This window comes from Drosophila subobscura, chromosome U (genome assembly GCF_008121235.1).
Source record: "Drosophila subobscura isolate 14011-0131.10 chromosome U, UCBerk_Dsub_1.0, whole genome shotgun sequence".
Lineage (NCBI taxonomy): Eukaryota > Metazoa > Arthropoda > Insecta > Diptera > Drosophilidae > Drosophila > Drosophila subobscura.
Genome location: NC_048534.1, coordinates 25,574,039 through 25,601,508, shown reverse-complemented (window position 1 = coordinate 25,601,508; position 27,470 = coordinate 25,574,039). Strand labels below are relative to the sequence as shown.

The 27,470-nt window shown below is 37.7% G+C and overlaps 1 protein-coding gene across 17 annotated transcripts in view; it reads right to left on the bottom strand.

Moving 5' to 3' along the window:
- Positions 1-26,650, bottom strand: part of LOC117900897 (restin homolog) — a 30,814-nt gene extending 4,164 nt beyond the window's left edge. Inside the window, exons 1-13 of one of the 17 annotated variants that reach the window (XM_034811431.1) lie at positions 26,469-26,645; positions 25,958-26,360; positions 13,887-13,949; positions 9,004-9,129; positions 8,411-8,452; positions 6,674-6,829; positions 6,398-6,610; positions 6,172-6,337; positions 5,934-6,111; positions 5,655-5,717; positions 4,365-4,475; positions 1,322-1,432; positions 24-90 (exon numbers count right to left, since the gene is read on the bottom strand). In XM_034811431.1, coding sequence (XP_034667322.1) covers positions 24-90; positions 1,322-1,432; positions 4,365-4,475; positions 5,655-5,717; positions 5,934-6,111; positions 6,172-6,337; positions 6,398-6,610; positions 6,674-6,829; positions 8,411-8,452; positions 9,004-9,129; positions 13,887-13,949; positions 25,958-26,273 — 1,612 coding nt within the window. In that variant the 5' untranslated portion in view covers positions 26,274-26,360; positions 26,469-26,645. Of the gene's footprint in view, positions 1-23; positions 91-1,321; positions 1,433-1,752; positions 2,190-4,364; positions 4,476-5,654; positions 5,721-5,933; positions 6,112-6,171; positions 6,338-6,397; positions 6,611-6,673; positions 6,830-8,410; positions 8,453-9,003; positions 9,130-13,886; positions 13,950-21,574; positions 21,782-25,957; positions 26,361-26,468 lie in introns of those variants that run through there. The other 16 variants (XM_034811430.1, XM_034811433.1, XM_034811432.1 and 13 more) reach the window with 16 other exon arrangements.
- Between the last annotated feature and the right edge of the window lie 820 nt (positions 26,651-27,470).

Here is a 27,470-nt window from a genome sequence, read left to right as displayed (position 1 = left end):
TTTGATTTTATTTGTTTCCTTACCCGACACCAGTTTAGTGATCTTCGATTCCAGATCGTGGATCTTCTCCCTGTACACCTGAGATTGAGCCTGGGAAGTGTGAAGCGTTGGATTAATTAATGGAATTTATTTCTGGATCTACAGTGGTGCTATCAATGTGCATTGACTTGGCTTTGAGCGGAATTAACAATGAGTTGTTAGGCCTGAACCATCAGCTTGAAACTCTCCTCTAAAACGTTCTCTTTTCTATCACTACCCATGACCATATCCACAGATACTGTACTCAATTATTAAATCAATAGTTCTACAATATTTCGTACCCATATTTAAGTTAAACTAACTCAATAATGAACTTTGGCTTCTGTTTTCCCACTCTATAATCACTTTCGCTTGCAAATTGTCAATCAAAAAGTTTTGTTTTTGTTGCATACTTTTAGATCCAATCAAAGCTCGGAATTATGGGGTTAATATAGGTATTGGGCGTCACCAATACAACAACATTTATCAGGCACAAAAGCCTGTAGATTAACTTGACAAATTTCATTGCCAGCTGCTTGATTCTAATGTATCTATAACTGCTTTTCCCCTGACATGCCATCGTGTCTACCACTGATATAATGCCATGAAAGTCATGTCATGAAGCTTGAATAAAACATGAGCTCTCGTAAGTTCAATATTTTAAATAAAAGCCTAGCTATTTTGTATACCCAGTATATTCAAGGTGCTTAGAGATTTATTGTATGACACTGAAGTCTGCTTCATACTTGAAGTTAAAGCTAAATGATATATCAAAATTTTTAACAGCAGACTGTACTCGTACGTTGTATATTCTTGATTTCTACGATTTTTTTAGCATTTAAGATCGCTTGTTTCTTATTTTTGGTCTACAAAAAACTACGGGATTATGTGGGGAGTTTATAATAATTTCTTAGACTTTCAGTTGGCCTTCAAACATATTAAGTAATTGCTTAAAATTTACATAAAAGATTTCCATATTTCCAATTGATTTGAAAGCGGAATCTATCAATCAAATGTACATTATTTTATGATAAATTAACTAACGGAAACCTTTATAAATATTTATATATTCCCATCATCTCTGCAATCCAAAATAACTTGAAATTCTGCACAAACAAACCACAGAGACACTCTCTTCTGTCCATTGCTTGGACAATGAACATCTAATGAACCATTTTCCATGTCTAAAACTGGATTCTAAGCTTTTGCTCAGGTAACTCAGATCTTTAGATTTCAGTTTCCTGCCCACCCATTGTCAATGCACATTTTTTATCCACAATTTGTTCTCTCTACAATGTCTTACATTATATTCCTCGCCACAGGACTGTGCCTCATCAATAGAGAACTGTAAATCCTCAGATTTCTTGCGTTCATCGCCCAATTCCGACTCCAATTGAAAAATTCGTAATTTTAGCTGGGGGAATCGAAGGTAAAATCGGAATTATAAATCAAACGAAAAATCACATGAATAAAACAACATTCGGAGGGGGGTTAAAAGTGTTTTTTGCATATTGTTAATGTATTTCTCAACATCTCATATCGTATCGTAAGTTTGTATATCGTAAGTGTATATTTCGTATATCGTACAACTAAACCAACAGCAAGAAAAATTCGCTTTTCGTACAAAATAATCAAAATGTTTTTTACAAATGTTTTCCATTTTTCTCCATAACAATTTTTTCTTCTCAAATTGTTCTTCATTTTTTTTTAGATTTCATCTTTAAGATTTTCTTTTAGCCAAATAAACCTTTTGTAAAGGATAATTCAATTTTTTTTTTATATATTGCTTGGCTTCGGTTTGTTATTCTTTTTTTTATCATTTGTGTATTTTGAAGATCTTGTAGATTTATTTCATTCATTCTTTTATTTGGTTTTTTTTTTTCCAGCATAAAACGCTGTGTGCAGACTTCATTCAGCATTGTCTTCCATTTCCCTTTCTCGAGTCGAGTCTAAGAATCATCCACCATTTGAGCACTGTCTTCATATTGTTATCCTCATCGTCTTTCCGCCGCTCCTTTTTACTTAATGCGCAGCGGTGTGAGGACACTGTGCAGGATGCAGTGACGCTCGTGCTTTCCCGACCAGCCACGAAACTCGCGTCGCAGATCGGACACCCGAATGCTGTGCTTCGCTATGAGGCGTCTCCAGCGATCCGCCTCGATCAGTATTTGCTATAAAAATCATACAAAAATAGTTTTGTGCAATTTTTCTGGGCTCTCAGATTTTCAAATTTCAGTTGGGTTTTTGGTTTTGCGTTAAAAAGGTAAAGAATATGAATAGTTCGAGATGGGATTATGGGGAGTACAGGATTGTGGTTGGGATAATTTTCGGTTGCTAATTTAACACCCAAGCAACAAATAGAAAAGTTGCACAATAATTGATAAACAAATAATAAGAACAAACACAAAACAATTTATTTCAAAAACGAAAACCAAACAGAAAGCACAAAACTGATTCATCATCAATAAAATATTGCCAGTCAGTCTTACAGCTTGTCGCACAGAAACAGAATACAAGAATAGATAGCCCCAAAAGCAGTTGCAGGAGAGAATATACAAATAATACAGTGCGTTTCGAAATCATAAGACAGTGGTGACAAAAATGTATACACTTGTAATTTTTAACATTGAAATTGTTTTCCTTTGAGTTTTTATAAGGCTCTTTAATGCGAATTGTCTTTCAAGCTGAGACTTCATTTATTCATTTTTATGTCTTTCCACTTTGAAACGCACTGTAGGCTTAACCCCAAAAGTGCAAAAGGTGCTAAAATTTATTGCAAATAAAATATTTTTCCTTTTTTTCTGTTTATTTTCTATAGGTGTAAATGATAATTGCAGAGTAAGGTTTGCTTTGAGTCTGTGACGTGACTGAACGGAGTTTTTTTTCTTTGTGAATTTTTACGGAATTATTATACATAGAAAGAGTGAACTGGAAAAAATATTAAAAAAATTACACAAAATTTCCGATGCAAGATGAGACATTTCTTTGAGACTTTTGAGACAGAAAATGAATATTACTTATATGTTATTTGAGAGGCAAGTGAAATATTTGAATGTTTATGAATAAAAATGCTATTATTCATGCTGTTCTTGTGTGTTTCTTTAAGGCTTTGTAATATAAAATCTACAATTTAATGATTAATTTGCGCCAGCGCAAATAGTTAACAGAAATAATTTTTGAGTTCATACTCGTTTTGAAGCGCACTGTATTGCATTTTAGTATAAAACTGCCTCAAATGGATTTCGCCTAATAACCTTAACCCATTGTTAGCTTGACTTTTTGACCAAGTTAAATACCGTTGAACTCCCCAATTAGGCTTTCATGCCTTGTTAGACTTGTGAAATTTTGTACTGTTCTCCGTTGCATTTAAGTTAATTCGGTTTTGGGGTATGAATCATTCTGGAATGACTGACAATTTTGGGGATGACTTTTGTGGCTTTTCTGGGGGTTACGCATACAACAAATAAAACGGTGTCAAAAATTAAGTGTTAAATTAGCAACAACAAAAACCAGATAATGAGCTGTAATAATAAAACATAACTGTGAACAGAAAAAGAGTTAATTTAAACGAGGAACAAAACAAAACCCAACAAAGACTAAAACAATACAAAAATCAAGACAAACAAAAGGATGGTAGGAGGGAGACAGAGAACCAACAATAAGTAAAACGAGCAACAAATTACACAAGTTCCAACGATGCTAATTGAAAACTTAGCACGGTAAAATCCCATGCAAACGGAAAAATAAATAGCATCTTTGCAAACTGTAACTGGTGTCAGGCAGGCGGCAGGGCAGGTATCCGCATGCTTGTGGATTGCATGTGGATGCCATTTGTGGTGTGTGTGTGTGCGGGTGTGTGAAAGGGAGATGACGGACTGCTTCTGCTTGCAGTTTTGGGATATTAAATATTGCATTCCAACAGCGAAAATGAACAACTCCAAATATTGTAAGTGCAACAATGCAACAAAATACACACACAAATAATTAATTGAGAAGGCAACTTTTCTGCACAAATGACTGAGCAAACATTGACTTGGGCTGCTCTCTGGGGGCGGGCTTCAGCCAACTGGAAAAAGTTTCTTTTTTTTATCGCAAAACCAAACTTTCTTCGTTTTTGTTTTCTGCTGTTGTTGCTGTTGCTGTTGTAATGGCTGCCTGGCTGTGATTGTTGTTGTTGTTGGTATAGCTGTTGTTTTTGTTGTAATGCTGCTGCTTAGAGTTGTTGGCTGCCAAATATGATGTTGTTGCTGCTGCTTCTTGATTTTGTGCTGATTGGATGGCCGATAAGGCCGACTGCGATCCGCATAGGGCAGCGGCGTGTACATTGTATCGGTGAAGATAATTACCTCGTTGATGTTCTTCTGCAGCTGCAGCGCCTGATTCTGTGAGTCCTCGCGATCCAGTTCGCGCTCCACCATCAGCTGCTCCACATGCTGTTGCTTCTCACGCAGCAAGTCCTGTTGGGTTAGACGGGAGGAAGAGAGAACACAGAAAAAGAGAGAAAGCACAAAGCAAGCTTATGAGACACTCGTGGACACAGTTACAAAAATACACAAGGAACAAGAGAGAGAGAGAGTAAAGCTAGAGAGCGCACAGATAATGCAAGTGTGTTTCAGTGGCGGGGGGAGTAGATGTGTGTACAGGGTGCAGCATAAAGCAGAACACAGGGGGTTTGTTGTTTTTTTGCTTTACCTTTTACCGTTGACATTGTATCACACACAAATACATACATGCAAAAATGAAGTCAAACTAAAACAATTCAACAGGCAAAAAGCGTGCAGGAAGAATATTTGAATATAGATTTTGCGTTTTTATTATATAAATATGCAATAAAATATGTGAAAAAAAATCAACCATTTCGTACACATAAATAGCATAGAAAAACATATAGGACATATTTATAGGCATGTACAAAATTTATTATTAATTTACATATTTTTTGTGTGGTTTGGGTTTGTTTGTGTGTGTGTGTTTGTGAGTGTGTATTAGTATTTTATGTTAGTTGTACGCTTACTTGCTAAGGATTAAACCACAAATACATATAAATAAATAGAATTGGAGAGTATAGAAGTGCTTAACCCGTTAACGTCTGTTTGGGAAAATTTAAAAATGTAAAAGACAGTAAATTTATTAAAAATTTAAAGGTTGACTAAGCTAAAAAGATACTTAAAACTCTTAAATAAAAAAAAAACGTCGATCTAGTTTTTTAATGGTCAGAAAAGATTATACATTTTTTGCAACTACTTTTAAAAAACAAAACAAAAAAAAATTTCTAAAACTTTTCCATTTTTTTTTAGAGTTCAATTTGTACAGCACAAAACTGTCTTCCAGCTTTATTTTTTTAAATTTATATTTCCCACGAAACAAAAATGTTTTCAAAATCTAAAATTATTATTATTCCTATAGTAAATCCCATTTATAATACCAAAACTACACTCTCAATAGAATACAATTTCCATAACCAAAATAATGATACCCTGCCTGACGTTAACGGGCTAGCAAGTCAACTAACAGCGAGCAGATAATTGTAAACTGCTAACTGCAAACCATATAAAAGGGGTGCGGGAAAAAGGGAAAAACTAACAGCGTATACCAGGCACACTGTTTGATCGTAGTTTTGTTGTTGATTAGCATACCTGCATGGAAAATTGGCTTTTCGGCGTCGTGACAATGGGTCTGACGGGCGTGCTCGACTTGCGCTGCTACGAACGGAACGAAACGGAATGCAGCGGAACATGTGGGATTTGCGATTAGAATTGGAACGCGATTAGTACCAGAGCATCAATAAGAACAAAAGGATTAAATTAAGTTAATCAAACTGTAAACGGTAATTGTGTTTTTGTAAAGTGTGTTTTTTAGCTTATTGAAGAGGGTGGGTTGGGGTGTGTGTGGGGGGTCGTGGTGCCGCCTTATACCTGAGCATTCATGCGCATGCGCGACGTATTCGTGGTGGCAATGCTGTTCATGGTGCCAATCGATGTGAGGGATTCCCGTGAGCCGGCACGCGACAAGCGCGTCTTCTTCGATGACGGCGACAGCGAAACCTTGGCAATGGGCACAAACACACCATACTTGGGCTTGCACTCAAAGTATCTGTAACACACAAACTCGAGGGTTAATAATTGAAAGAGTTTCTTTTCTGCCAGGTTATACCTTATACCATCTACAGCGCCATCATTCTTGCCGCTGGCCTCATCCAACTCGACGCCGCACCAATTGCCGGGGGCAAACGATGTTTCTCCGAGGTATCTTAGGATGCCCGGACGGCTGCCAAAGCCCGAAGAGACAATCACACGATCGCCCACAGCCATACCGTTTTCTGAAAGAAAATCCAATAAAATGAGTTCGTTTCGGGATACGTTTTCCCTCCGTCACTTACTGCCAATGCCTGGACTGCGCATCATGGAGCTGCGAATGCTAGCCGTTGGCGAGACTGTACGCGAACGTTCCGGTGAGTTTTTGGCCAAAGGCGATGTGGGCGTGTGTGCACCGGACATAGGATACACCGTGAGACGGGTCAGACGCGAAAAGATGCCACGTTTGGGCTCACACTGGAAGTACCGCTTGCCCGACACACAGCCATCGTTTTTGCCTGTAAGAAATGGGAAAAACTTTAAGGAACTACGGAGCGTGTTATGCCTTATGTTATGCTTACCATTTGGCTCATCCAGCACAATTCCCGCCCAATCGCCTGGCGCAAAGTGTGTCTCGCCTATGTAAGCTATTTGTCCGGATCGTAGTCCACCAACCCATACCTTCTGGCCAATTATAAACTGTTCTGTGTTGGCTGTCAGCACGGCACTGTTGTGATCTGTACGTGGAGGAGAGCAGAAGTTCATGATTAAATATTTCCAGTCATCAATCAAAATAAAAACTAGTTACGATTTGCTGCTATCTGCTCTATAGAGTATGTTCCACATTGGCATGATGTCATATGCCATTTGCATATAATCTCGTGCTCAATGGAAAACCATTCACAGACACAGTTCGACACAGCGATCGATCCCCCGCATAAACGACTTCTGGCTGTGTGTAAACTTGACATTTTCCAACTGCTCAATATTCAGTTTCGAAGGCAACTGTTGTTGGGGGAACAACTCTAAACTTTAATTTATTTTGAATGCCCATTTAGCTTTTGCGCTTCTACGGTGGGGGACAAACCATTAACTGGAAAATTACATTACAGACAGAAAATCAGAAATCTAATAAAAGTACAAACAAAATTGCATGCTATGAAGTCAGCAAACAGCAACAAGTCTGACTGGTTTGCCATTGCATCCCCACATCCCCCATTCACTTCCACTTCCCACCCACAATGTACCCACTATTAGTTCTGGCAAATTGTTTTTAATGTTTGCTGCGCTTTAAATTTCTGCTTGAGTTTTTTAAGTTAAAGTTCTGGTTTGCAGACGGAATTTTAAGATTTTTTAAAGTGTTTTGAAATAATATTTTGATTTAAATTCAAAATTCTATCTAAAACTTCTTCTAATTCTGATTCTAGTATAAAATTATGGTTTTTTTGGCATTTAAAAAAGTCGAAATAAATTATAATTTATATTAAAATAATTTGCTCTCCCTTCATTTTCTTGTTAATTTTTACCTCAACGACTCCTTTTCTTTCTATAACCTTTTTGTGAAAATAAAACCTTCCATGATTGCTGCATACCGTAAAATGTTGCCTATTTTTCATGGTCTGGCTTAATTTTGATTGCTAGCCTTTCCAAACATTCCAAAAGTGTCTGAGTTTTGTTTATAAAACACATTCACTAAAATTTACATAAAACACGAAATTTACTACGTCACTTCTTTTTTGGCATACATTTAGTTTGGGTTAAATTTCCTCCAATTTATATTGCATTAAAGCGTAAAAATGTTGGCCCACATTTAAATTATGTTTTTTATTTCATTTTTGCACAGCTTTCATTTAGCTGCCTCTACTGTTTATAGTTTTTTTATTGTCTAAACCCAGCGACGACCTTGACATCCAAAAAATTGTGATAATTTTTTGCAATCTTTTGGCTCATTAGACACACGAAAACGCCCACAAAATGAGACAAAATGTAATCACGTTTCTGTCATTTACCATTAAGCTCATTAAGCTTTGTTAATTTGACAATATTTTGGCTGAACATAAATCTCCCCCACACTCTTCTCCCTCCTCTAATTACATTCAAAAGTAACCAGCAGTTGGGCCATACATTTCTGCACTTTTAACGTTTGGCAGCCAAATGACCATTTAAGGTGCGAGCAACTGGCCTAGATACATACTCCGAGCCACCTGCGCAAATAACTTTAGCCAAAACATGTGGCGCAGAGCTACAAGATGCAAGATACAACTGCAAAGAAGTGTATGGCTGTCAGCCTGTCATGCCACCCACAACCGAATGCTTACCTGAGCTGCGACGTCGCCCAGTGGCCTCTAGATAATAATCATCTTTTTTTGGTTTACAAAGAACAGCAACAGAAACAAGAACAAAACACACATGAAACAAAAACAAAAACAACAAAAAAATGCACTTAAGCTGCAAGCTTCGGATTAAGACCGAAGGGTAAAGTGTAACCTGGCAGTATTACCTCTGGCAATATACCCAAAATGGGGAAATTATTAGAGGATTCAAAATCCTTTTGTTAAAACTTTTTTCTAAGAGGGAAATCATTTTTTTCTTGCACAAATAAATTAAAAGAAGTTTTTACATATAAAAGTAATGTTTGTATAATACAAAAAACAGTGTAACAAAATCATAAAAAATAGACAAATCCACACCTAGAGTAGGCACTTTAACTTTTTGTTTTCTACTTTATTTTTAGGAATAGTTTGTATAGCTAAAAACAGACAGACTGGACAGACTTGTGGCATCAGAAACTGCGGTTAAAGCATTCCCTAAAAAGAAACAGCTTCAAAATACCTACTGCCAGAGTACAAAAAAAACCACCAAAACAACATGCAGTCAGCGTAGCTGGGGCGGGTTCCATTATAGAACTTACAAGATGTGCGACTTCCAGTCTCGGATTTGTGAGAGCGGCGCGAGGGCGCGGGCGAGTATCGTTCCCAGTCGGATGTGGGTGAGAGCGAGGAGCGCGTAAAGCGCTTGACAGTCTCTTGATAGAGATCTATATAGAGGCAGCAATATATCGTATATATAGTATGAACTCTGTCAGCAATTTACATACATAATGCATTTTAGCTGTGATTTTTTTGTGGGTGTTAAAACTGCAACCGGGCGAGTAAGAGCAAGCAGTGCGGTTAGCCTTTCCAACTGCTTTATGACTGCCTTTTCCGCTTTGGCTATATATTTATGGTTTACTACTTATAGATATTATGTGCTTGGTTATATGTTTCATGGTATATATATATTGGTTAAAAAATAACGCAGTTGTTGTGAAAGTTTTTGGTAGTTCTTTGTATGTTTTGTTTGTGTTTTTGTTTCTTGTTTAATAAGCTCTTTGAACCGCAAGGCAATGCAGGTTTGTGGTAAAGGTTAGACGGTAATCTGAGTTGTTGTTAGACCCCAGAAATGTGTATTATAGATCTTTGAGATTGACAGAGAAAAAAGGGAGAGGTATGAAATGAAGAAAAGTTGAGCAATAATAGATTCCCAATCTTGCAGGAAATAATAAATTGAATTGGAGAAATGCTCATATAAAGGCAAAAAATGTCTAATTTTGAGTGCCGAAAACAACAAAGTTATGAATAAGTTTCGAACTAAATTATTCAAAATTACAACACCAATTTTTGGGCAGGCAGGAAATGGGTTCCAATTAAGAGATTTTACATTTGTTAAGAACTTGTCTCGCGGCTTTGTTTACACTTTGTTGCTGCTGTTTTTGATGCTCCCAATAAATTGCATGATGTATCTAAAATTATTTCGCTGCCATAACACCTTTCTAAAAGGCACTTGAAAGCCGCTTAGCTTAGGGCACATAAAATTCTTAAATATACACCAGAGAAAATTTCCAAGAAACTTTTGCCAAGAGCAGCTTAAATCCAATATCTTTCTGCAGTCGTTTTGCTATTTCTTTGCTGTCTTTTTGGTGTATTTCTTCTCACCATTCGAAACACAAAAAGTTCTTTCACTTCCCATGGCTTCAGACTTTCCAAAATCAATTTTTCGCCATCAAAGGAGAGAAAGAAAAAGCGCATAAATCAATTAAATTGTCGACAGTTTGGTAACGTTTTTCGCACAGACGAAAGAAAGAAATAAAGAAAGACTTTTGCACAAAAAGATACACAAACAATAAAAATACAAAGCTACAGCTGCAGCAAGGAAAAGAAAAGATATCAAATCTTTTCCATTGCACGATTTTGGTTTCCGTTTACCAGATATGTATTTTGTTTTCTTTTGTATTTTCTGCGTCGTGTCTACGTCATGTAGTTAATTGTGTTTTTTGTCAGTTGAAATTGCTTTTATTATGGTTAACAATCTTTCGTAGCTGTGAGTTATGGCAGGGAGCATGCTCCATGAGTGTCTTGCAGATACTTATATTTCGTTGAGGCTTCTGCTTTTTGGCTAATCAACGAAAAAAATGACATGGCCAAGAGGCGAGGCAAGAGACTAGAGCTAAGAGGCGGCCTGTCCCAGCCAGCGTCAAGGTTCAATTGTGTATCTTTAAGTGGTTACAGCTACTGCTACTTTATCTGTGTCCTCCTCTCTCCTCTGTGTCTCTTTCTCCCTGTCTCTCTTTCTATCTCTTTCGTGTGTCTGATCAGGCAAGACAATTTGTTATTATTTGCCATTATATATCATGACTCGAGCAGCTTTGAAAAACTATTTTTTCTGTCTTTTTTTCCTTTATTTTTTTAATTATCACAATTGGGCGTTGCAAACTTTTGTAGCTGTGTCTGTAGCCATGTATCTTTGTGTGTGTTTGGTTTGTTTCCCTTTTTATTTGGCTACCAAAACTTTCTCTAGTTGTGACGGGGGAAACCTTTTTCTCCATGACTTTGAACAGAGAGCTCTGAGCCTTACTCTCGCTTATGTAATGCACAGTCTTCTGACAGTTTGCTAATAAATCAGGCAGCATTTTACCTTCACTAATTGAACCCCCAAGCCCCTGCCCTATACCCTACTCCACTCATTGATCGTTTCTAACATTTAACTGTGAAAAGTCGCCAATCGGCTTCTAAAAATAAACTAAAAACGCAGCTAAAACTACACCTAAATGACAAGCGATTTCCTTGCAGTTGACATTCAGTGTCGCAGCTAATGAACTCATGTATCTGACAGATACACAGACACACAAATGATTCATCAAAGCGAACCGCCAACTGGGCGCAGACTCGACCAGACCAAGTGGAGTGTGGCGCCGATTGCCGATCGCTGCTGCAACTTGCTTCAATGGCAGCGGCTACGACCCACTTTGCTCACGATTTCGGGCCCAAAAACAAAAACAAGTGACAAAAACAAAGCGAAATATTTCGTCACATTGTCCATTTATGGGAAGATATCTATCGCGGAGCGTTCGAGCGATCGCCTGCCGTGGGGCGATAAATCAGCAAGATCTGCGATCTGCCAGCCCAGTGTCTGGCCAGTGTCAATACTTTATTATCTTTTTGAGATGATTAAACAACATTTAATTAAACTAAACTGCAGGCTGAGCAATTGCTATTGCTGTTCCACAGTGTGGGCTGCACTTTTGAGTCTCTTTTTAGTGTGGGTTTTCGACCAGTGTCCGCCTGCCTCCACAGACTCTGCCTGGATGTGGCTTCGGGCATGACTTACATGACTTTTCGGTATGTTAAATGCAAATCTTTTCACCTCTCTGCCTCTCTCTACCTCTCTCTTTGTGTATTTGTATCTGCTAAATGCCGACAGTAAATTATTATTAGCTGCTGCTGGCTGCTGCTGCTCGCTGATGATGGGCAATTACTGTGGGCTGGAATAAGCGCCTGAACCAGTTACAGTGGGATTAGCAGATATGCGAGAAAGAGTTTTTGCTTATAGATAAGTGTGGTTTATAAATACAAAAACGTTTTATTAGTATGTATCCAGCAGCTTACTGTCTGCACCTGTTGAGTCTTTTGTTTTTATTATTATTTATGCACATAGAATAAATCTGTTTTCTTCTACGACGAATAATCATAATTTGCAACATTCATTGACTGTTCCTGGACGCTCCCTAGGGCAACTCTTGGATATCCGATAGAAATTCCTATATAAACAACACAAATAACACTCAAAGAACACTTGATGTTTATTTAGAAGATTTCTAAACCACTCAATGACAACAATCTGCTTAGAATCTATCAAATAGTTGCCATCTAATCTATCAATCAAGCCCAGCCATAGCGTGTCAAAAGACTAAGCATTCCCTGTAATTCCTCTAATAATAATATTTTATTATTATTTATTGAATACTTTATTTATGAGTAGATCAAAAATTCCTATTCAACGAACCCCACTGTGAATTCTACTACCAAATGCAATGTTTTTTCCTGTATTTTTATCTCAATTGTTCATCGTTCTGTGCGCACAATAATTGCATCAATAATAGATTATTATAAATATTTATTTTTGCAGGCGATCTAAAACTTAAATGTTTTTGTAGAGAAGCCGTTTTTGTTGCTGAATATTCTACTACTATTACGCCTAGAATTTCACCAAATAGAGAACTGGTTTTTCCAACGCCCCCTGAACTGAAGATGCTTACGTGACTCTCGATGATCGGCTAAAGGCGTGTCCCATATATAAATTATAGCTATGTATATATTATATATCTCTTGCCTGTTTATTTTTGCTCAAGTAAATAACCAAAAAATATTAGTGTGGAGAATCTCAACCGGTTGAGCCTGTGTCTCCGCCTTGTGTTTTCTGTCGCGTATTTCGCATTACAATTTAAATTTGTTTAAGTTTTAGAACGTGTTTGGCATGAAAATGGTTGACGATTGATCGGTTTTCATTTTTGTAGAAGGGCAGGCAAAAAACAGTTGAATGAACATTCCATGAACACACTTGGAAGTGGTTCTCCCAACCCTCTATAAAAATCCCTAATGAAGTTCCATAAGTTACACTCAAGGCAAAAAGCCATTAAAATTATGACTGACCGACCGTAAGCAATTTGATAGGCCTCGAATGGGTTACAGATACGATCGTGGGATCAGCGTGGCATTTCGAGGAAAGATCTGGCACACACAAGCAGTTTGATCACTCAATGAAATGTCTCCCTGTTGTATATATTGAATTGCTTTTGTGGCAGATCACTGAACTGACGTTGGGTAGGGTTTTTGGGGAGTGTAGCCCCTGTCACTATATCAGGGTTAACAAAAAGCACATTGGGGTATGTGTACTACAAAGTACGTGAATAAATACGTACACAAGCAATCTCACGAATTTCATTCATTTTCATTTTGAAAAATTCGCTAAGAGTTTATCAGATCATACACCTTATCTGTAGAATCTCTGCCATATTGCAATCTTTGCTAATTACATTTTTAGAAGAACTTCTAAAACTATTTTCCCTTGCCGTATGCATTTTTGTACCTACAAAAATAAACTTATATTACACACGAATAAACCAGCAAACATTTAAAATTAACCACCCACTGTTCAAGTCTGCAAATATCCGTTTCATATATAATTTTCCCACATCATTTATGACTTATTTAACCCATATTTAAATGCGATTAATGTCTGTGTTTCCCACAAACAAGATGTTAACACAGAATGTGTTAATTTCGAGCAAGCAGCCGCGCAAGCAAAATTAATTGAAAATTAATAAGAAATTAATAAATGTCATGAGCGTAGAGATTAAATGGAACGCATTCGCAGTAAAAAAAAGCCAACAAATAAACAGGTGTAAAATTAAGAATTAAAAATGCAAAAAATGCACAAAATAAATGTGTCAGAGTTGTACTTGTAGTGTATATTTACCTGTGTAAGCCGAATTAATCGAACTCAAATTGTCATCGCTTTCACGACTCATGCTGTTTGTGTCTGCAAATAAAATCAAATAAAGAAAACGCCAAAAGAAAAGAAGAAAGAAAAAGAAAACGGCGCACAACAAAAAACGCAAAGTGAGCATTAAAAAATTAACAGAAAAACATATAGAAAAAAATATACTATAAAATTAAAACATAATTACAGCCAGGGGCCAGGCCAGGCAGCAGGCCAAGCTGCCAATTCAAAGCGCAGATTCAGGCCATGGTAACGGGGCATGGCACGGCTCTCTGCTCGCTCTTTCTCGCTTTCAAAGAGAGGGCAAAACAGAGGCCAAAGTGGAAAAAATAAATTAGCAATGGGTCGCTCGGGCAGATCCCAACCTTAAGGGTGGCATGCCAAAGATTAGATAACTGGAACTGGCAGTGTGTGTGTGTGTGTGGGTTCGGTATTTATTCCCAGTGGATAGTTTGCTCTGAGATTACTTAAAAATAGATTATTCTGGAGTTGTAGCGTGTCTGGTAATGTCTGCGACATGAGCGGAAATTGTAACAAGATAATCTTAAACAAAGTCTAATAAAAGTGCAAAAGTTTGGAATGTTTTTCAAGTTTAAATTGGGATAAAGTGTCTGGAAATCGGGGGAAAGTATTTTCATGTTTTTTCAAGGCTTACGCTTTGATAAAACAGGGGAACATGTCTCAAGGGAATGTCTTGGATTGGGTTGTAGTTTTAGTCATGTTCAACTGAAGCAATGTAGGAAGCTAATTGCCAGAACCAGTTGGTTCTTTACTTATATCGATACATTTCTCATCTCTAACAAATTCTATAGAATTCTTATAAATCCCATTACACAATTTAACAATTGGTAAATATCGTAAACTGCAAATGCCACAACGGAATTGATCTTCTTTGTTTTCTGCACAGCAAATGATACTGCTTTTCAGATTGCGAATTTCTCCCTCTGTCTCTCACTCTCTCTGTGTGGAATTTCATCAGCTTGGCCAAGTGCCAGTCACGTATAAAAGTTAAAAATGTTTTCCTTGCAAGAATGTTAAATATTCGAACAAAAATTGTCCAAGATTCTTTATAAATCTACAAAAATTGATAAATGAACCCCGCTGCTAACGATGCAGCTCATGCCCTCAAGTAACACAAAAAATAAGCTTAAAACGGAAGACCAATGCCTCGAAGTCCCCGTTAATGATGACATTAATGTGCGTATTTAATGATTAACGCTCCCTCCCCTCCCTACAGTTATAAATTGCGACACGCCCACTCTAAATGTCTGCGATCCAACGATCCATCGCACGATTCCGAAACCCAACATGGCACTTCAATTGCGTGAGTCTGTGTGGGTTTTGCGAATGTTTTATGGCCACTGACCAAATACAAAAGCACAAACAAAACTCCTCTGACTCTGTATCCAGAGGCATTTTAGCCAAAAATCATTTCCAAGACGCTTTTTAACCATAATTTGATAAAATAAACAAAACAAATCAACGGATAATTAAGTTGCCTTTTTCCACCGCAATGCGGCTTATCGCTAGATCGGAACACGCGTCTCCATCTGTCTGTCTGTCTGTCCGAATAATACAATAATTATTCATAAATAAATAAACACAAATAAATTACGAATATATTCAAGTATTTCGTTTATTTGTTTTATTTTCCTCTCTATCTCTCGTTTGGCTGTTAATTGGTGGGAAGATCAACAAAAGACACACAAATTATCCTCAACTCAAGCACCAGCTTCGGGATTCTAAAAGTCAAATGTCAATTTTGTCGATTTTTATTTTTATTTTCAGCTGTTGCCATGACGTGCAAAAAAAGTCTTCATGGGTTTTCTTTTTATGGGTCACTCGTGTGTGGTGTCTGGTTTCGTTCTGGAACTTGTTCTTAAATTTATGCAGAATATTGATGGATTGCTTTGCATGAGACTTCGTCAAAGATGCTAATCACTTTTATGCCGAGTGCCTTTGCCCAGTTGACCAATCAAATATGTATTTGCAGTAATTTGGTTTTTGGTTTTTTTTGAGATATTTTGAGTTTATAGTGAAGTTGGAAGCATTGGGAAGGATCCAAAAGGATCTATCCGAAATAGGGATGGTCTCCTTTTATTCGAATTTTCCAATGTCTGTTTTTTAACCAAAAATAAATAAATAAATAACATTTTGAATGTAGAAAATATCAATCAATTCTCATTGAATACTCAAGTATCAGATTTATCAAATTTTTAGATGTTTTTAGATATTTTGTAATGTGTTTTAATTATTTCGAGGACACATCAAATTATTTCCAAAAATATGAATTTATGTCATGGAAAATTGATGATTTAATTAAACATTAATATGTATTTTCCATTTTGGGGCATATTGTAATATTCGCCATGCGTCATTTGGGAATTATTATCTGTAAATCGTTGCCACAATTGGGTTACTGCAGCTTATTGGCTTATTTCAAGGATTACAGTTTTATAAGATAAGATAAGAGAACATTTTTACAGAAGAATTAAGTGATTTAAAATCTTTGTTATTTAGCTTCATTTAGTGTATATCAGATGATGGAGAAACAAGTACTCAAAGGGGGAACACAACCAATTTAAATTCAATAACAGATCTTTCCACTAAGATAGATCTTTTCCCCATCATAATTGCTACAAAAACTTCCCCCAGTTTCACTTCACAAATCACTTTTCCCCCCAAATTTTAGTGCTCGGTTTGAGTATTCGTTGTATTTTTGCGCAAACTTTTAGCTAAACACTCGAGGGGCCCCCATCGAAGCAAGACACTCGAGAGCTTCGCCCCGAGAATTGTGTAAGTGACGTGTTAATTTATTTGACTTTTGCTTAGCTTTTGTGCTACTCTGTTCCTGCCTCCTTTCTGTGTTCTTGCTGCGAGGCATTATTGCTGCATGCAAAATAATTAAAAGCACTCGAGTGTAAGCGAAACAATCAACAAAAACCAACAAAAAGTGCGAATAAAAAGTGATTAAAATGCTGGTTTAATTGTTTTTGCTGGAGACCTGAAGCATCTGAACTTTGTTAAGCTTTTGAATGGAAATTAGAGGCAGAGGCAGGGCAGTGGAGGAGCGGGTTTTGGGTGAGTTTAGAACCACAGAGTGTGGAGCTGAAGCAAAAATTAGTGAGAGGTTCGCCGCTGTTTGGCGTTTAGCAAAAATTAATGTTTAAAGCCGTATTGAAGCTGTCTGCTTTGCAGATACATATGTACTTCTGTTTACTTTCAGCAGACACAACTCGAAGAACTCTAGTCCCCCCCGTGTGGTCTCTTTCCGACGCACATTACCTAATGAACTCCTCCATTAAGCTTATGACAAAGACCAGCAGGCTGGGCCAATAATTCATTAGAAGCATGAAAATATGTAGAGAAAAAAAGACAAGAAAAGACAACAAACAACTGGCCAAAACAGTCAAGGCAATAATGGGTTTGTTTACACGCGAAAACTGAGCGCGCAGAAGAGGGACAACAAATCATCTTGCAGCAGAGCAAAACTGAAATATCATTTCATAACAAAGCCAAAGGAAAGGGCAAAGGAAAGGGCAGCTCCGGGGTACACCCTTGTCTTGAACTTTTCCTCCCGGTTGCTTGATTACTTCTTTACCTTCAAGTTTAAAATAACTGTAATTAAATTAGCGCTGTAAAAAGAGAAAAAGTAAAAAGAGGCAAAAGTAAAAGGCAAAACCGAACAAAACTACTAATAAATAAAAATCATTTTCGAGGCGTGTAAAATGCAATTAGCCAAAAAGAAATACCGTTTGCGGCAATTAAGTGGCCATAAATGAGTGGCTCAAACAGACATCGGCAATTGCATGGCAAATGAGAGATACACTGATGCGTGTACGTGAGATAAAGAGAGGCGCAACATTAGTCATACGACACCCACGAGTGCGGACCGACGATCACTAATGATTGTAGAACAAACACAAAGCTGAGATCATTCGAAAACATAAACAGAAACAGAGACAAAAAATATAAATCAAATAAAACGAACCAACAAGAGGGGGAGGCGATCTGTAAACAAACCAACTAAATTGACTCGGAATGACGCCACACTCCTCTACGAGCAGAGTGAAACCCAAAGCAAAAATATAAGCGAATATACTCTACTGTAACTATAGTATATAGTCCACACAGAAGTCGGTGTGAAATTTTTGTTCATGGGATGAGCAGCAGCTTTCTGTCAAGGCCTGTCTCTCGATGTCTCCAAAAGTGGATACTATGGCACGCCCCCACCAGTTTGCACAGGTGGATTGTGTAATCTTCATGCTATATACCATATAAATACATATGTGCCCATGTAATTCTAAGTATGTACATAAATGTGTCACATTTATCGTTTGTCAGTCTCCATATTTTCAGTTACAGTTGTGTAAGCAGCAGCCGCTTTATATACTTTTGCCTCGAATGTTAGTTTTCTTAAGCCAAGGTTTCAGTTATTGTTTTTGCGCTTTAAGTTTTTAATTTTAGTGATATTTTTTATTAGAACTCAATTTACTGCGTCGTTTAAAAATTGCCCACAATTATATAAATTCTATAACATTTTAAACAATTTCATTAATTTTTATTGGTATTTTTTCCATCTGAGTAAATTCTGAAAAATTGCTTCCTGGTTTTGTCTTTTTTCAATCACGATTTTAGAACCATAAAATATGCCTATATCCCATATTTTAATAGAGGTACGCACTTTTAATCTCTCGAAGGACTGCGACTGCCAGCATCTGCTGAAGCTTCTGTCCTTAAGGGCTTACAACAAGTTTATCTCTAGAAGAATTCAGCTTGGCGCTTGTAGGCAGCGCAGAAGACTTCCAAGCAGTGTAAGCAAGCGAGCTTACTGCCAAGCTGTGAAAGCTCAAGCACTGAAAAGTGCTAATCGTTTTATTTGCTCTCTCCCTGTCTCCTCTTTTTCCCATTCTTTCTAGATTCTTCCATAACAAAGTTCCGTCTCTTTCCATACACCAATAATACATAAACAAACAAGCACAACAAGGGAAATTCTGTTTCTTTTGCGCTTCCACCATCACTGCTTGAATTCTCTCTCTGCTATAGTTCCCTTTTACTTAGAATAAATTCCCTGCTCTCTATCATAGCGCAAGACACCCTTGTAATCAGCATCCACTCTAATGTTTGTGTAGATCTTTAGCAATTTTAAATACCCCGAGATAAGATTTGCCACATTTTGTGCTGGCAATGCCCAAACAATAACAATAACAAAAACAACAGGTGCACCTCCACCTCTGCAGAGCTTCAGGCAGCACCAAAACACAGCACTATTTTTTTGCACGTCGATCTACTTCTCTCTCTACACGATTTCTGGCCTTATCAGACCCTGCCTGTGCCGCTGTCGCTGTTGTTGTGCCGGCTCTGATAGAAAGAAATAACAACAAGAACACAAAAATATTCAGCGCTGATAAAATACCAAGTAACAATAACAATGTCAAAGGCAAAGCCAAATCAAAAAAGCAAAAGCAAAACGAAATGTAGGTACAAATGGACAGAAAACTGAACACTTGGCCAGACCGAATCCGCAATAAAAATGCTTAGAAAATGCTTAGACAATTGACAGACAAAATGTGCGTGTTATGCCACAACAAACGAACGGAACGTGGCCAAAAGAAAAGAAATCCAATCCGCAGAAAACGGAAAGAAAGTTAACCGCACAAAAAGCTAATATAAAATCTGAAATTTGCATAGTGTTAGAGCCGGCAGCCGAAACTTTTGTTTGATATGGCAATAAGACGTCAAAAAACAGGAAAACAACAAACCAAAAACCAGTAAAAATAAAGCTATTTGGATGAATGGATAGCACCGGTAGTAAGATTTTTATTTGCACTAAATATCAAAAGTAGCCAAAAAGCAAAGCACTCTCGGAATCGGGATAAGTTTTGGGGTAAAGAGATTCTAATTGCTGCAAGAATAAATGGTCAAATAGTTAAAAAAAAGCATTGGTTGACATTTTTGTTTAGTTTTTTTTAGATTTTTGATGGAAGAGAAGAAATGTAAGAGAAGCTGCATCTTTGGATAAAATCAAGTAACATCTGTCTGCCTAGAAACAACTGAAATCGACTCAAGAAATTTTACAGCTAGAGCATAGAAAAATAAGCTTTGCTTACGCCTGTTAGATCTGGTAAATACCTCTTTTATAACCGACAATCTCTGCATAAAAGAAACGAAATTGCGGAAAAATTCAACAATTACTAAAGCAGCAGACAGGCCAAGCCATATGCAAATATTATTGCCGCCGTGAAAGTCGTCCAAAAAATGTATTTAGCTCGAAATCAACATTTTTCGCTGCATATTTATGTTGTATCTGTCTGTGTATCTCTCTGTTAACCTCTCCACCTCTGCAGCTGCAACTTGTGATCAACAATAACAACATTTTTATATCTAATTAGCGGTTAACCACAAATTCTCAATACAATCCGCAAGCGGCCAATGGATGTTCGTTTCGGCAATAAACTTTTGTTGTAGTTTTGAGTTTTGTTGCTGCACAGATTCATAGATATTAATTATAGATAGTTATAGAATGCCTTAAGGTTATACGCAATCTCAATGGCGAGGCGACAGAGAGAGAGAGAGAGAGGTTGGGGGACACGCGTATGGTGTCCCATTTACGAGTACAAGTCGCTTGACTTTTTAAAGTGACTGTAAACATGAAAAGGCAGACGTATTAGAGGCGGAAAATCCCAAATTGGTTTCGTCGAATTTGCAACGTTAGCGGTGGGAGTGGGGCTAAGTCGCAGTTGGATGAGAGCCATAAAGGCCAAAGGGCAAAAGGGAACACCTTAAACCACCTAACAAACCAGTTTTATAGATCTCAACTTTTAGATACAGTTTATTATTGAACAAGTCAAGTTGGAAACGTGCAATAATTTCCAGGGACTAATTTTCTTCCTAAAAATTAGTCACGCCTTCAATACACATTCAAAAATATATAAGTCTCAAAAAATAGTATTTGTCAACCCTCTGCATACATAGCCTGCAAAAAAGCTATCTCAGACCCGTAGGGGCCAAACCCCAAAAGCGATACAGTAAACAAAAATGATAGGAAACTAAAAACCTTGCCAATTAGAGCACAGATAGCTGAAAAAATAAACACGCGGAGCAACTAAAATCAATATCTTATCGACAAATGCAATAAAAAATAATTAAAGAAAAGAAACAAATTCTAGGCTTGTCTGAGAACACAAAAACACAAACAATATAAATATTTATGAGCTCGAACAGACTGCCGATGAAAGGAAAATCAAAATCTGGCAATTATTTTCACAATGTTAACAAAAGAATAAATTTTGGGTACAAGGTCAAAGGCTGTCACTCACGAAAATATGAACATAACTGCATAAAATAAATGCAAAAACTATGCAATTTCCATAAATAAATAAATGCCTGTTTTGGGGTGTTCACAAACAACAGCAAGGACAGTAGGACAGGGAGAGAAATAGAGAGAGGGATCAAGGGATCACATTCATCTTTACAGGAATCAGTCGAGGAAATTACACAAACACACACACACACACACACACAGTCTTGGGATCTTTAAAGGAAATTTCCCAAAAATATCCTCGATAGCTTTTGCCTTTCTCCAATGGCCACAAAACTTTTGCTTTTACAGTTCATTGTTTTACAGTTTTCTTGCACTGTCTTTATATTTCGTATTTAATCACCTTATCTGCGCTTTATAACAAAATTAAGTTCAGCTTCTGTTATAATGTGCCTCTGGATTTGAGTCAATTTTTCGTTTGCGTGTTGTCACTATATGGATGCTAACGTATAGAGCCGATCGAGTTCAATTGGTTGCCATCTGAGCTGCAGTCGCGCGCCAAACACGTCCGTATCGCGAGAAGTCGTTGGAGTAACAAAAAAAGTTCGAACAGAGCTCCAGCCACATGGCAGCGCACCGCCAGTGCTGACAACTCTCGGGTCATAAAAAAAGCTAAGTAAAACTCTAAAAAAAAGCTAGAAAAAGCAGCATATATTGTACGCACCCAAAAAAAATGCTAGAGTAGTGTAACGATATTTTTATTGATCTAGTGTGGTACATATCAAACATATCCTCTTCTGGAGCTGAACTTAAGTATGTCTAATGTTTTTGGGAACATAACTATAATTCCCACCTGCCGCTTTTTAGTGGGGAAAATAGCTAAATTGGCCTCTCTCCACATGGCACAGCACCGCAAGCTTTGCACAAGCTGAGAGAGCGCGCCAACAAAGAGAAGAGAGAGAGCTTGCAAAAAAAAAACCCAAGCTTGTTGTGGAGTGTTGGGAGAGCGTCCATTGTGTTTACTGCTTTATCTGTGTGTGTTGGTTGGGACACGCGTAAAAAAAAGTGCCGTAAAAAGAATTGTTGTTTCTTTTTTGTATGTTTTTACTTTTTATTTTACACGGACAGAGTAGACAGCTTAATAAATTTAGCAAACAAATGCAGAGCTACTCGTACCGACAAAAGTGTTGCCACATGGCCACGTTACCATTACAATGTTTTCTGTTTTCTTGGGCTTTTCCTTGCAATATCAGGAGGGAGCAATGATTGATCGCCAGACTGGCGCCCCTATAAGTGTCTGTCTAGGTCTTAACGGCTTTGGGCTTTTAGTTTTTAGCCATGAATGAAGACAAGAATGAATCAGAAAACTCATTAAAGAGATTGGTCAAGATTTATAAGCTATCTATGGAGATCTGTGTCGCGATTTCAGTGGAGTATTTTATGGGATAATAATTTAATGGAGTTTCCCTTTTTTCATATGTAGGTGCAGAAACTATTTCCATGCCCAAGTTCTGAGTCATTTTGCAGAGTGTGTCTAAATTTGTTTTGTTTGCACATCTTTAGACCCGAGATTCAATTTGTAAAAGAAAGAGAGAATGCGATAATCAAAGTTAATTATATTTAGAACTTAATTACATGCATAGCTCTGAAAAAAAGATTACTAATCTACAGCGAATGTGTTTGATTAAAGATCTTCCAGGGTCAGGAGTTGTTCAACTGTTGTTAGAGGAAGAAAAATCAGAGATAAAACCATGAAAATTCTATATTATTTATTGGGCGCAAATTCAGATAAATGAATGTCATTTATAAAATCAAGAAACATCCGGAAAATTTGTTTATTGACTATGGACAATGGACAATCCTCATAGATGAGGAAATCTATGGATCCGCCATTGGAGCTCCAAAAGATATTATTTACTTTGCCAAAAAACCTCCATCCCTCTATTACATTCTCATTAACAGTTTTACCAACTTTAAATCCATTTTACTGGTTTATCCCAAACGTGTATTTAATTCCAATATAAGTTCTGACGACTTCATCAATTGCCCAACATCCTCATAGTTAATGCCCAAAACAAATATTGTTAATCAATATAAACATCAATATTTACTCTCCCACTGAAACCGAAAACAAAGCGGATTCTAACGGAGTAATCCCCTTTCGAGACAACGCTCATCCATTAGGCCCCAGAGATACGATCTTCAGCCCAAGACAAATGAGCTTTCAGTTTTATGGAGAAGCAAAGAGGGAGAGTGGCCCCGGCGTGGCCCCACTTTCTGTTCCGATCGAAATCAATAAAAGTGACATAAGCTCATCCACGAGTACCGGGCTCAGACCCATAGACCACAGAGAGAGAGAGAGAGGGAGAGAAGAGAGATCAGATCAAACGACGAAACGAGACGAGAACGGAACCAGGCATCACAAATGCGCAGTGAAAAAATTAGGTACACAGTCACATCTCGCTTTGTATCTATTTGTATGTGTGTGTGTGTGTGTCTATGTAGAACATCAAATTCTGTGTCATCGCCAGAGCAAATTCAATTATAAGAAAGCGCAAGAGGGGGCAGCGAAAGATCGAGAGACGGTGAGTGAGAGAGAGAGACTTGCCGGCCGGTCCGCAGTTCGTCTCATTCGCGTGACATTGAGTGTCCGGTGCCGTGCCGAGAAATGAGTGACAGATGCATACACACATATGTACATATGTATGTACATACACAAAGGTAGAGACAGTACGTTTCGGCAGTCTAGGGCAGGTTGTGGAAAGTATTAAAATTCGATCATCTATCAAAAAGCTATCAAGGGAAGCTTCCAACAGATTCGTAGGGAATTCTTGATTCTGTTTACAGTACAATTATTTAAATTGCTTCTACCACATAAATAAAATTCTCGATTTAGAAAATTTAATAAGCAAATAAGCTATTTATGGTGTAGAAGTCGCAAAATGAGCAGAGTCATCTCATAAATATCAATTCTCTTGTGAGTGTCATATCATTTTGCAATGCACTGTACTTGAGAGTGTAAATATCCATGCGTGTACGAGCGTATTGCATGGTAGAGCTCGTGATTCAGTTTACAATGAAATATGTTACAATATTGCCAGCGTTGTTGCTCTATTTTTATGTTGGCCAAATCCCCGACCGGTCCCCTACCTGCCCTGGATTTTGCGGTTGCATTGAGACTGTCAATTGTTGGATATAGTGTGGAGCGGTGTGTGCAATAGAAAACCCATCGCATGATCCGCTGATCGATGGATCGTTAGACAGATCGTTTGCTATATAGGCTAGTGGGTCGGTGGTCGGTGGTTGTCGATGTTGCGGTTATTACGTGCCTGATGAAATGTGCCACAAAAGGCGGCTCCATTAAATGGTAGCTGCCACTCAATTAATTGGCCATAATTCTCCTTACACTTTTCGGTGGTCTATAATTATGATCGAGAGTGGCCGGCAGCAGAGAGTGGGCGAGTGGCAATTTGTTTGTTTGCTTTTGCTGTCTACTGCCTGCCGTCTTGTGCGTTGGAGTTTTCAAGTGGTTTAATAATTAAGTAAAATATTTGTTGGCACAACAAAACAGTTGATGATGGGAATTACAAAACGGTCTACAACTCAATTCAAAATAAAGTTGAACCAGGAGCATAGAGGCTGGTTTGAGGTTTTCTCCTAATACATTTTTTTTCCTTTTCAGATCGCCTTTGTTTTTCTTCTCAGATTCACTTTGATAATGTCAGGAGGAGGTCAAATGTGATGCAATAAAAATGCACTCAAAGTATATTTTTTTCTCTTATAAATTTGTATCTTCAGCAAGTGTGTGGGTGTGTCATAATCATCATCATCGTTTCCATTAGATCATTGCCTCTATATACTATATTCTATGTATATTTCTATGAGACACATAGCCTACATCGTGTGGGTGTCTCTCCTGTAAGTGGTTTTAGTCGCTTATAACCGGCATTACGGCTGAATTGATTGAGCCCAGATGTAAACATACATATGTATGTATGTATGTACATTTAAGTGCAGTTTTGAAATGACGAAAATCGAAGGTGTGAAAATGGTGTAGCTGTAGATCGGACTAGACATGCGAGTAAGTTGACGAGTAATCCATTTTCTGCTAAAAATTTAGGTCTTTAGGTCTTTTTTCTTTTATTAGTAGTAGAAATTAATAGAATAGAAGTTTAATCTTTCGAATAGTGAAATGCAGAAGAGCTTGGAAATCGTAGTCTGAGATCATTTTCTTTTTTCTTTCTAGATTACAATTTAAGTCGTAAATCCTTTACTTCGGAAAAACAAACAGATATTACTCATACCAATTGGTTTCCAGCTACAGATCTATAAAACTCAATGTAAAATTGTAATTGCTTGGGTATCAAGAAATGGACAATAAAGATTCAAAAAGTTCTTAATTAGTTTTAAATGATTAATGGTCCAAAGCAAACGTTTCCCAATAAGGTCAGGAAGATGTTTTCCGAGAATCCACAGAATTATTCCTAACCACACACTCACAACACACAGTTCCTTTATTCAAAGTAATTCGATATAAATGTTTTTTAAACTTTCAAATGCAACCTCTCACAAGATGGACTCTCATGGTGCATGTCTACTTGGTTAAATATTTCCCAGCAATATCTTTAACCGGAAAATAGAATAACGACAAAGTTCAACATCCCTCACACACTTATAGACCTACATACATATGTGTGTATGTATGCATTTTCAATCCAAGTTTGTATCCCAACCCGCACAACACATCTGAAACTTCAAAGGTCAGACAACATTGAGATAAACTCACCTCTTGGTGGTGGTCCCGACTTGGGCGTTGTGTGATTGCAGCAGGGTCGCCCGATCTTCGACACGGAGCTAATGGAGCTCGTTGAGCCGAAGTTGGCGGGCGCCTTCAGCCTGCTGGCGGGTGGTGCTGTTCCCGTCACGGAGGCGGCGGGCGTGGGTATATTCGAGCGCGTGCTGGGGCCTGGTATCTTTGAAGCAGCCACTGCCAGCTCGGGTGCTTCCATTGCTGCTGCTTCCGCTGGCGCTGCTGCTTCTGTCGGTGAAGCTGCTGGCGCTGCAGCTCCTTCCGCAGGCGTATCCGACGAATTATCACTCATTTTGCACTATTTTTTTCTATTTTTTTTTCACTTTTTGCTTGATGGGATCACACGCGTATAACAACGGACTTGAAGCCGAAATAGAAACTGTCGTAAAATATTTATATTTTTGCTTAGTTAAAATTCCATTTAATGGAAATAAAATAGACAGTTAAATCCATTTATAATTTCCCAATTTGGAGAACTGGCACTTACCTGGACTAGGAGTAGATTTTTCTTAACTTCTTTTTGCTAAGAAGATTTTTCATCAGCCTTTCACAGGCTTTTGACACACTGTGCGTTCAAGTGCCGTTTTTGACGCGCACACACAGTTCGCTCTCTCTCTCTTTCTTTGTTAGCCGCTCTCTAACAGCTGATTGGAGCGGTTTTGTTTTTCGGTGGTGGTCTTGAAAAAATAAACAAAAACCCGCTTTTGTTGTTGCTACTGTTGTTGCAGCTGCTTCGTTATGAATTCAAAAAAATGCGGAAACTGAAGATATGCATAAATTATGCGATATATTTTCAAGGCTTACACAATTTATTTTTAGGCGATTTTGGGTTGTGATATGCACAGATTGTTTTAAATTGAATTATATTTAGATTGAAATAAATTGCTTATCAATTGCTGCACTCATTGCACACACACACACAACCGCGTACGAAAGCACTCACACACACGCGACGTTGCGTTGACACAGTTATGGGACGCTAATGGGAGAGGGGGGTTGGCAGGGGAACGGGTACGTACACGAAGCGGATAAGATAATGCTTGAATTTCGACAGCGTTCTACGAGAAGGGTTTGAAACAAGACACGCGGCGATATTTACACACAGTTACTATAAGATTTAAAACTAGTTTCTGATTTTTGACAACTTTTTTTTAGCGTTGCGTTGGAATTTTGTTGTTGTACTGCCATAGGGATGGGTTTTTCGTAGAATTTTCAATGCAGCCGGCGATGGTTTACTGTGCGATAGATCGATATGACAAGCGAATGGGTATTGGGAGCTGCTGAATGAGGCCCCACGAATTTTATTTAAAATATTAATCTAACCATATTAAATAAATATGTACTAGAGGCGCCAAAAATTAGCGTGTAAGGATTTGTCAGTTCATGCAACAGAACGCTGGCCAACAGTTGATCTGTCCCACAGCGCAAAAATGAGCTAGTTATGACACCAAAATATCGATACCTTTTGCAACTACTCGTGTAAAATATG